Below are 11,904 nucleotides of genomic sequence, written 5' to 3' on the forward strand. Positions count from 1 at the left end.
TTTATATAATTTATTGTTAGGAATAGTTCAGTTTCATAAAAGTTGTCAAAACATATTGGGTTTTTCATATTTGTTCCAGTTAGTATGATACCACAAGCCTTTAGTCTGCCAAGTCGTTTCAAAAGTTGATTTGTATAAGGCTGTACAAGACATATATTTAAACACACCTATATACAGGAGGCTGTGTGGTCCAGTAATTAAAGTAAAGGCCTTTTAACCAGGAGGTCCCTGGTTCAAATCCTACCTCACTCCTTGTGTGACCCGGAGCAAGTCACTTAACCTCCTTGTGCTCCATCTTTTGGGTGAGATGTTGTTGTAAGTGACTCTGCAGCTGATGCATAGTTCACACACTCTGTAAGTCGCCTTGGATAAATGTGCCTGTTAAATAAACAAAAAATTATAGTAGTCTACAGAAATTGCTGGACTAACTTAGTATTGTGTTTTAGTATCCTCTAAGGGCAACAGCAGTTACTTTGGGTTCGTTGCAATTGATACACAGTTTAATACACAACTGGGGGCTATCTTGAGCTGTTTAGTTTGTTGCAATTGGTATTAACTTGCATACTAGTTTTGTACCGTCTTCTGTGCTAACCACGGGACTATCCCGTTAAAACGCTCCTTTTAGTTCGTTGTAATTGACCCTCTGTGTTACATCACTTTTGCTAAACATTGTAACACCACGCATCAATATCTGTGGATATGACGTACATGCCATTATGGGTAGCGTATTACTTTGGGCTACAAATGTAGCACTTTCTAAAAGGCATACTGGTAACAGGCATTATTGCAAATGATAATTTGTTCTCAAGGGTTTTACTTCATTAAAGAAAAGGAATTAATTGATTGGTATTTCAGGTGAATGTTTAGGTAAACATATATAAAAAGGTACAATGTGTTGCTATTTGTTAAAATGGGGAACAATATCAGAGGTGATTGTGATGTCACAACTTACGCTCCTGATTGGGCGGGTTTATAGGAAGAAGAAGTGGGCGGGTTTTTGTAAAAATAGTTGGCAACCCTGTGACGCCGGAAAATACATAGCGAGCGGGAATTACAGTACAAAAACACATATGCACTGATTGTTACATTAACTTTTTAAAAAAAGCAAAGCACGTGCAGTAGATCCAGGTGTTAATTGTATATGTGCGCAACAGTTCACACATTTAACTAGAATATGCAGTTATAGTAAAGTAAAAAAAAATAAGGTAAAATGTCTCTGTGTATTCAGGTATATGAGGAAAAAAGCTAAATAATGAAAACAGAATGGCGGTAGTTTGTGCTACAGCATTTGAGGTAAATTTGGAAACAAATTAAAGTCAGGGACCTTAATGAGAACATGTATTTTACATTACATTTTGACTGAAGTCGTTTTAAAATCCGACTCCAGCAAACTCGCTGCAGTTTCTGTTTCCTGTCCTGTCACGCCATGCTGTGTGCACCCACAAGCGGCCATACTCTGCAAACGCAACTTCAGAACTGAGCTAAAGAACTACACTTCCCAGAGCGCTTAGCCTAAACGGATTTTGATCCTCTTTTATACCCGTCTTGCGGATGAGAGTTTTTTTGCCAGGACAGTTTTGTAAGGTACGTGTATGTGTCTATGTATATGCTTTCTTATATTTGTATGTATGTATGTACAGTTCGCCAATATCTCATAGTACTGTACGGGGGAGGCCAGACTGAAGATTACTGTACTAGTGCTGACAAAATGCTGATGAATTACATTTTGCGAAGTTATATTTTTAAATTATAAATGTAAAAACGAAATAAATATACAGCAATACCTTCATCCCCCAAATCACGCATGTTTTTTTGTTGTACAACGGCGTCTACTCGTCTTTGCTTGCACAAAACTTTTGTAGTACTGGTGGTTGCTAGGCAGTTGTGTTCAGCATAACAATGCATTCACAGAAAGACAGTTAAATTAGGGTCAATTGCATCGTACCAAATGTAGGCCACTTAATGTGTCTAACTAATGGATTAAGCAAATGTAGTCCACTTGATTGGACAAAAGTTACTACAGCTGCTAATCCCGATTGCATCGTACCAGAAATTAATCATCACAGGTAGATCATCTGCTAAATCAGACTAAACAAGATACCCATTGCAGCGCACCAAATCAGATTCGTGATCCTGTTCAAGTGGATTCATTTAGTACTGTGAAGGATAAGATTAACCTAGTACACTTGCTCCTCCTAAACATTTACTGCATAAAATGTTTTGCATAGACTAAAGCATTTTTTCCCTGAATTGAGTACATCTTGTTTTCCCTAACGACAGTGGCCCCCCAATGGTCTTGACTAACTCTGTGCTGGATTGTAGGTGGAACATTCTTAGAAAGTATAAAAGAATTAGGTATAGGACGATTGCTGTCATTACCAATAAGTCAAAATGATAAAAAGTAAAGAGCTATCTGATGACCTTAGGCAAAACATTATTTATTGTCATAAAACTGGAGAAGGATACAAGGTGATTTCCAAGCATTTGAGTATCCCAATTTCAACTACTGTTTCTATTATCAAGAAGTACAGGACTCATGGTACTGTCACAACGCTCCCTCGGTCTGGAAGAAAGAAGGTTCTTTCACCAAGAACAAGTAGAAGAATTGTGAGGAAGGTTAATAACAATCTGAGATTGACTGCCAAAGATATTCAAAGTGAATAGGCTGCAAGTGGGATTGGGGTTTCCATTTCAACCATAGGTCGAGTATTGCATGGTGAAGGTCTCAATGGTCGCAGGCCAAGGAAAAAGCCACTCTTAGAAAAACATCACAAGGACAATCGCTTTAAGTTTGAAAACAGCATTTGAATGATAGGTGTGAGTTCTGGTCAAAGGTTTTATGGAGTGATGAAACAAAAATTGAGCGATTTGGTCACGCTGATAGTCGTTTGGAAAAAGTGTAGTGAGGTGTACAAAGAAAAGAACACCAACCCTACTGTCAAGCATGGAGGTGGTAATATCCTTCTGTGGGGCTGTTTTTCCTCTAATGGCACAGGAAATTTAGTTCCAATACATGGTAAAATAGATTCCATAGCATACCAAAAGATATTGGGCAATCATCACGTGAGATCGTGCACCCCTTCAGCGCAGCAGTGCGCCTTTAACATGTGCACGTCATGCGATGTCAAGGGAGTGAGTTTAACATTTTAAAGCTGGAAGAAGAAACAAGCACATATTGTACATTTATCTCTTTGCAAGATTTCCCCTATTCTTTTATCTGTACTTTAGCTGTAGGTGTGTTTATTCATACAACTTTTTACTCGTATTACAAAATTGACAATAAGTGGATAAAAAGCTAGATGTTGTATTCAATGTTTTATTAACTGTAGCGCTGCATATAACTAGCAAGTAGCAAAAATTACAAAACAAAAAGGAAAAATGTATTTATTATGTAAGGGGAGCACTTTCACACCAGCGTGGTGTGGACATGGGGTTTGAAGAAGAAAGTTACTCTGACCAGACTGACTGACGAGACTGAAGGAAAATAATTCTATCAGTATGTCATCACCAGGGATCCTAGTTTTCTGCAGTAAAATATACGAAATTCTCTGATTTAAAAAATAAATAAATAAATAAATCTGTGTTATTCCGCAATTAAAATAAAAGGCTAAAATTGAGTGCTGTTGATGATGTGCTTGGCTAAACAGGCAACTCATCTTCAATCTGTCTCCTTGTTATATTAATAAAGACATAAGCATGCGTGTCGGCTTGAACACAGTGCGCTGAAGTAAGACCCACAAGCATATCTACAATCTCAAAATATCAGATTCCATATCAAATAACAGAAATATGCGTCCACACCACCAGCTCTTTACAATAAACAACAAACTATTCTACTGCAATCGGCACTCTTTTGGTTTGCAGTGGGAAGCAAGGAATATGAAGGGAATAAGAGAATTCCACCTGCATGTATACAGAACATTTGGAATATTCTAGTATTCCAAATACTTAATATTCTGAATACTTGTGCCATGTAAATGTACTAAATGATTCTTTTTTCCTTCTTTTTTTAAATATTCAGCCACTTGTAAGCATGTAAGAGGTTAAAGAGATTAAATGAGACTGCCCTCTTTCATTTCTAAAAATATCAGAAAGGCATGTTTTTAAGAGCCTGAGTTGGGTCATTTCAGCATAATCAGCTCAAACCTTGGTGTGGCACTGTACACATGGCTAGGATTAAACACTTCGCATTGGAAGAGACAGGTCTAAGAGGCTTTTCAAGCGCTTATTTGTAGTCTCATGAAATCTCACTGTAAAACTGCACACAGTTTGCATCCTTGATAATATGCTTCAAGTTTAAAAGTACTGGATGGGATTCTTCTTTAAAATGTGGTCCAGCTTGTGATTCTTTTCATCTGATGATATTCTTATCTTTATTTTTTTCTCCTAGTTTTTATTCCTTCTTTTTAAGGAAGGATGGAACTCGGCAAGGCAAAGCTCTTAAGGATTGGTCTTAATGCTTTAAATCAAGCTATTCACCCTGTTCATGGCATTGCCTGGACGGATGGCAGGCAGGTAGGACTAACAGCCATATACTTTATCAATGGGGAGCCTAAGTTTGGTGATGCCAATGTCATTGGGCAGTTTGAACACGTTCTTGGACTATTTTGGGGACCTGCCTGCTGCACAGACTCCCCAGCCCTTCTTGCTGTCCAGCACAAGAAACATGTTACTGTGTGGCAGCTGCAGCTCAGCACTCTGGAGCAGAACAAACTCCTGTGCACGCAGACGTGCGAAATGGGAGAGCCTTTTCCTGTGCTCTCCCAAGGTTGCGTGTGGCACCCCAAGAAGGATGTACTTGCAATACTGACAAAAAAGGATGCATCAGTCTTATTTACTGTTAGGACGGACAATCGCAGGGTGAAAGCAGACATTAAAGCCAGTGGCATGATACACTGTGCATGCTGGACAAAAGACGGCACGCGACTGGTAGTTGCTATAGGGAGTGCTCTCCACTCGTACATTTGGAATGATATTCAGAAGAGCCTAAGCGCGTGTTCTTTTTGTCCGATATTTGATGTTGGAGGACACATCTGTGCTATAGAGTCTACAATGGATGCCCAAGTTGCTGTTGCTACTGAGCTACCTTTAGATAAGATTTGTGGTCTCAATGCTGGAATTGCTTTTGATGTCCCAACCGGTACAGAAACAGGGTCTTTACCATCTCAATCTTCAGTACAGGTAGTGGATGAAGACAGATTATCCGATTTAAGGAGAAAGTCTATCGACTCTGAAAGATCCCTGGCTGTAAGTTCAATAGCTTCCTCTACATCTGGCCCACTGGACATAACTCATATCCTTGCAAACCACAGGAAGTCTGATCCCAATCCGCTCATTCACTTGAAGCGCAGAGACCACTTTACTGGAACTGGCCAGGACTCTTCACACCTGATCTTGGTGACATTTGACAGAAAGGTGACCACCACAAGAAAAGTAAACATCCCTGGTATTCTGGTCCCTGACATAATCTCCATTGATCCTAAAGCCCATACTGTGGCAGTGGCCTCCAATACGTGCAACATGGTGCTGGTGTACAGTGTGACCTGCTCCGCCATGCCCAATATACAGCAGATCCATCTTCAGAAAAACGAGAGGCCTAAGGGGGTTTGCTTCTTGAACGACAAAATGCTGTTGCTTCTAGTTGGGAAGCAGAAATCAAACGACCCTGCTTTCCTCCCCTCCTCAAACACGGACAAGTACATCATCAGACTGATGACCAAAGAACTGATTTATGACAAGGAATATTGTTCCTCGACAGGATCTGCTCAATCTCTACATTCCGTCTTCGACTCGGGGGTCAGCATCCCAGGCATTAAGAAGTACTTTGAAAACCTGTCTAAGGAAGATCGGACGGTGGGGAAAGAGCTACTGCTGCCAGGAAATACTGCCATCCAGCTTCCCAGTGGCAGGAGAAAGCTCATTGAAGAAGTCAAGAGTGAGGAGAGCCCAGACCTTACAGACAAAGTAATCTCCAGCGACTCTTCGATCGCCATTGAACATTTTGATGCAGAGCCTGTAAACCGGTCAACAGGTCTGAATAAGATGGGGATGTTTTGCAGGGAGCCCAGCAGGCCAAGCTCTCCTCGATTAGAGGCAGAAAGACTAAATTGTGCGCCAACCATCCTAACGAATAACAGCCTTCCAAAGGACAAAAATGTGGAGCAGCTGTCACAAAACCTGGAACGGTTGTTCGCCAGGTTTTCAGAGGTACAACAGTGCCTCTCGGAAATCACAGACTTCACTCGAAATGGAAAGAAGTCCTCTGGAGCCTATCCAGCATCTTCTGAGCCCCCCTTTATTAACATCACTTGTCATGTAAGTGATATAACGCAAGCTATTAAATAAGAAAGTAGACTATATAGTGGCCAGCATTATTATTGGTAAACTGTATAGCTGATTGGTTCAGTGTAATCTATTTGACATTATACTGCACTATTTTTAAATACATTTTTTAATGTATTATTTTCTCTGTAAATTGACTCTGTTGCCCTAGATCGGGTTGTGTGTTTGTTTGTTTTTGTTAAATTATATTTTAGTCAATAAAGAGTGGCACAGTACTATCAAGCCCCTTTCAGTCTCTGAGAACGTAGAACTTTAGTGATGGGGGGTGGGTATATATTTACAGTAATTCATGACATATCTAACAGTATTGGGAGCTCTACATGTGAACAAAGAGACTCCGAGAGATCAGCATCTTCAGAGTGACAGTTTGTAGTATTAGTTGGTGCTTATGACTTGCCTTTTTCCTAACCCTACAGAAGCAGCTTTCTGAGAATGTATTCATCGATGAGAGAAGGCCTGTGCTGCTGTGTGAAGGCAAGCTGTGCCTGCGAGCGGTCCAAGAGCTATTTAATCTCTCCGTTGTGGAAATGTCACACGGTAAGTTGTACACTGTTTCTGTTTTTACCATAGGTTTTAGTTTAAAATGGGGTCTCTAAAAACCTAGAAATGAAACAATTCATCAGGATCATCACAGGTGCAGTATTTTTAATTGTGTTATGTCATCTCAGTTCAAGCATATTCATCAGAGTTCTAATGCAGTACACAGTACTGGCTGCAGAAAGACAACACAGTTTTAACACAAAGAAAATGACTATTTCTTTACAAGCACTGTCATGCAAGTCTCCAGAGCTGCAGCACATGACCAAGGGTCCCTATCAATAGGAGCAGATGCACCAATCTGAAAAGAATGAAATCACTATGGCAGTTAAAGCCAATCGCACGATTCAACCAATGAACAATATTTTATCAGCTGGGCAAGCCCTGAACCAGTTCCTGTGTCACGGGAGGATGCTGTAGTTTTGCTGGCAGTTGGTCAGAGGCTAAGAGGTAAACATGCTAACCCTGACCCTGAACTCTCCAGTCGCAGGGGAATGTCCTCAGAGTGATTAAGTAAGGGGGGAGGGGGTATTTTTCAACTGTAGCTGATTAGATTTTAAACATCTAAATGGATTTCCTTTTTGAATTTTATGTACCGGTAAATACCTTTCCTTATGTATTTCTAAAAAATATATAGGGCCCATAACTTAGGAATTTTCTATATGTCTTCCTGTAATTATGTATATATGTATGCTTTAAATACACGGTAAAAGACTAGAAGATGGAATATGAACAAAAGGAAGTAGTGTAGTTTAATTACATTAATTTAGATAATGCACTTACAAAGCAAATTATTTTGTGAAAGCAAGGAATATGCTTGCCTGTCTGTAGTCGCACATTTTTTTTTAATAAAAGTTCAAATTGTAATTACACATAAAAAAAAACCACAAATAAATAAGTTATATAACTGAGCTTACAATTAACCCAGCGTCCCCGATCTGTTTTCAGTTAAAACATACAAGCGCAGTACAAAAGTAGCTGAGCATATTGTCTGTATCGCATACACACTACTGTAACATAACAGCCAGGATTGTATTATGAACAAAAAGACAAACACTACAGAAACAAATGAATAAATAACAACATATTAACTAACCACCAAAAATAATGTTCTGCATCATTAAACTAGCAAACTTGTTGAAGGCATGTGACAAAATGTATATATATCTGCTAGAATCGCTTTCTCGGTTTCATCGCTGCAAGCATAACACTGTTAAGAGACTGTTAACAGAAACATGTTTAGAGCTAAGCTATATGAAAGGCGTTGCATGCCGTTAAGTGTTGTTGCTGTTCTGGTTGCCATGGTTCTTGTGTTCCTGTATTGCTGTATCCTGTGTGTCCCTGTGAAGCTGGCAGAGCGGTGGTCTTTGGCAGGTGCGAGAGAGCGTTCGAAATAAACGATTAATGTGGAACCAAGAACTAAGCATGTCTCTCTGTTTTCTGCCTCCTGCCTAAAACGCTGCAGTATGTTTATTTATTACAGATAAAAGCTGCTAAAATGGTTACTTAATACAGGTTTGAGTCCATTGTTGGGTAAGAGAATTGTGGTCACTGGTCACGTTTGACAGGTGGTCGCTTAATACAGTTAAATAAAAGACCCAATTACAGTCCTGATCCAATCTTCATTTTATTTTTATCAGATTAAGATGTTGATCTTATTGTATTCCAGATGGTCCTTTGTCATTGATGTTTAAGTTAAACTTTAATTTACGTTACATTTTACTCCAGGATAAACTACACTGAGGCAGTAAGCCACCTTTGTTTTCAGATGGGTCCCATGAATCGCCAGTCTGTACATGCAGTTACCAACATTATACATCCTCAGTACTATACACAGTTCATCTGTAAAACACCAGGCTGTTGCACTGCCCCAAGGTTCACCAGCTGCTTGCAGCGGGGGTACGGTATCTCTCATGCACGTTACATGTGGTTAGGAAAAGTCGTGCTTTAGAACTTTGTTGCTCTGTAGAGTTTAAGAGAGGGAGCAGATAATAGGCAGAGATTAAGCACAAAGATAAGATGTAGGGTTTAAAATCAAATCGGCTTATGGCACAACTTGTGACGTCCACATGGCACACAGGTCATCCTTTGACTAATTTGGAACAGTGGACTGGTATGGAAACTGCAGTTCAGTGCTGTCTAAAGGCTGCCAATAATATAGGGTCTCTTTGTAGCTAAACCTAATTTTACCATAGTTGTCAAATGAAAGGTTTTCTTGATTAATATACAATATACAGTGCATTCAGATGTGGATATCTGATACAGGAGGAATGGCTTCATTGACAAATATTTACAGTGGATTGGTATCATTTTTGTGTTTAATATTATAATACTTTATATAAGTCATTAGCCACAATGTATTTGTTTTAACATATCTAATACTTTTCTGTACCAGACAAAATATACTGTAACACATACAACCTTAATAGCAAGTTTCTTTAGTGTAATCAATTGCACATTTAATATGTATTATATACTGTATTTTCATGCACTATTTAAACATAACTATAAATATAAGCATTACTATTCATACTCATGAATACCCTAAAACAATCCCCCGAGATGTCCGCTACTCAAGTGCTACTCAAAAAAAATGTCAAGGTTGGCAGGTCTGCTGATGTCATTAGCCAAGTTTCCACATATTTCATACCTCCCTTATGCATGTATATAAATATTCAGTATATGTTTGTCATTTTGTTTAAGATTATCTGTAATATGTCTATTCCCTTATAGGCGCTGTCTGGATAGTTCTGGTTGCTGATGGTGAAGGCTTTGTTCCATTAACATTCAAACCCAAGGATGAAATCACAGTTAGAGATGGGAGGGCAAAAACTGTCTCACTGTCTTCCTACAGTGCCAGGATGTCCCAGTCAGAATCTCCACATGTTGCAACTTAATAGTTGTCCCAGAACTTTTTACTACAGAAAAACTGAGTATTGAGAAATGTGTAATTTCACTGTATGGCTATACACAAGTAAGGGCTGATATTTGCATCTAAAAATCTTATTTAAGAAAGCTTACTTCAATTTTTAATTTATACTTAATACAGGGGCTGTAGAGAAGAAAATTATTTCATGAAAGCATTTCCACTAGCAGACACTGCGGAGTGAATGTGGATTAACAGAGAAGAATTTACTGTCATACGCAGCTACGTCGACGGTAAAAATGTATTGTGCTTGAAAACAGTTTTGTAATTGTTTTGAATGTTAGTTGTTGTGATGTGAAAAACATATAGCTGATATGTAAATAACTTGTATATGTAATATACTGTATACATTTCCTATTGCCAAATTAATATCAACTGTGAACTTGTGGAATCATAGTGTGGTGCATTTTATACTTGCTGCAATACTTTTTTAATGGTTACATACCCCTAAGCTTAATGTATTTGTCTAATTTAATGAACCCTTCAATGCCCAGGTTTATTGGACTGTCATCAACATTAGCAGCCTAGATAGTAAAATCTTCTATATACTTGTCAACTTGTTTTAGTTAGACTTACATCTGCCATACTATATATGAAGCTTTTGATTTCGACCCAATTAGTCTTCCGATATGTCTCCAGTTAGCGGGTGTATTTGAAAGACAAGAACCAATTATGTGTCTATAAAGGTTCAGTGTGTGATTTAAAGCCCTACTACACCTCTTGGAATTACTATGACAACAAAGTGTAATAACCTGGAAGATTTATTAAGGACATCTGCCACTGGGTCAATTTCTTGCAGTGAAGGAAGGTCTTGAGGTAGTGGATCAAACTGAAAACATTATTAAAGGCATTGCATTGGTACAAGCAAGCATTGTTGATGTCCATGGTAGACTGCCTGCAGTATAATATTATATGTGAGTGAAACAAAGTGAACCCCAACAACCTAATATTTTTTTGTTTCTCATAGACACAATATATATCTTAAGAAACTGCTCAAATAGTCATTTGTCTTAAAAGAACAGTAACTTATTGGTGCTACCGTAACTATGTGGTTCATAGTCAATATTTTTAATGTTATTTTTTTATGTCCGAGGAAGTAAAATTTAACTAATGGTGTATGACGTGAATTCAAAGCAGCAAAAAATCTAGTAAGACCTTAATTTATTTCAAAGGTTGTTTTCATTTATCTAGTTTGTGTCCAGTGTAATCATGTGCTGCAAAGAGAAACATAGTAAATGATCATGAAAGTGAAATTATTAAAGTAAAAACATCTTAGTCAAGAACATGTATAAAAACACTTGTTGTAAAGACTTTATATTCTTCAAATCATCAAAAGCATACTTGCCAACATTTGGAAACTGTTCAGCGGGACAATCATCCCCTGGGGGTTGGGGGTGTTATATGCATCATACACATGGGAGGGGTCATACGCAAAAAAAAACCCACTCTTATCATATAATAATAGATGTATCCCCTCAACACAGTGTGGTGAGGGCAGCAGTGTGGAGTAGTGGTTAGGGCTCTGGACTCTTGACCGGAGGGTTGTGGGTTCAATCCCCAGTGGGGACACTGCTGCTGTACCCTTGAGCAAGGTACTTTACCTAGATTGCTCCAGTAAAAACCCAACTGTAAAATGGGTAATTGTATGTAAAAATAATGTGATATCTTGTAACAATTGTAAGTCGCCCTGGATAAGGGCGTCTGCTAAGAAATAAATAATAATAATAATAATAACACCACACGAATAATAATAATAATAATAACACCACACGACCAGCATGACAGTAAACACAGACACAATGAAGCGTTCTTACTTTTGTATACCAGTAAGTTAGTGATCAGCAGATGTGTCAGCCGCACGAAGAGCACAGTGTGTGGGTTTCACTATACTATGCAGAATAAATTATTTTTTATGTAAATATCAGGACTTTATTCCTATGCATCGGGACGCGGGACATTTGCTAGGAAATTGGGACTGTCCCGACCATATAGGGACTGTTGGCATGTATGCAAAAGTATTAGATGAACCACCACCTAAAGTTTCAGCAGTGTTTGCAGTGCGACATACTGGAGGTCAACATGTTTAAATATCTATCTCT

The 11,904-nt window shown here is 38.6% G+C and overlaps 1 protein-coding gene across 1 annotated transcript; it reads left to right on the plus strand.

The window, feature by feature from the left end:
* The first annotated feature begins 1,141 nt into the window (after nucleotides 1-1,141).
* On the plus strand, nucleotides 1,142-10,668 carry LOC117410641 (WD repeat and coiled-coil-containing protein-like). The gene is made up of 4 exons (XM_034017343.3): nucleotides 1,142-1,584; nucleotides 4,391-6,315; nucleotides 6,759-6,879; nucleotides 9,613-10,668. Exons 2-4 carry the CDS (start codon nucleotides 4,417-4,419, stop codon nucleotides 9,774-9,776), a joined length of 2,184 nt encoding a protein of 727 aa, XP_033873234.3. The 5' UTR covers nucleotides 1,142-1,584; nucleotides 4,391-4,416; the 3' UTR covers nucleotides 9,777-10,668.
* Nucleotides 10,669-11,904: the final 1,236 nt, after the last annotated feature.

The sequence above is a fragment of the Acipenser ruthenus genome, chromosome 6, assembly GCF_902713425.1.
Source record: "Acipenser ruthenus chromosome 6, fAciRut3.2 maternal haplotype, whole genome shotgun sequence".
In the NCBI taxonomy this organism is placed as follows: domain Eukaryota; kingdom Metazoa; phylum Chordata; class Actinopteri; order Acipenseriformes; family Acipenseridae; genus Acipenser; species Acipenser ruthenus.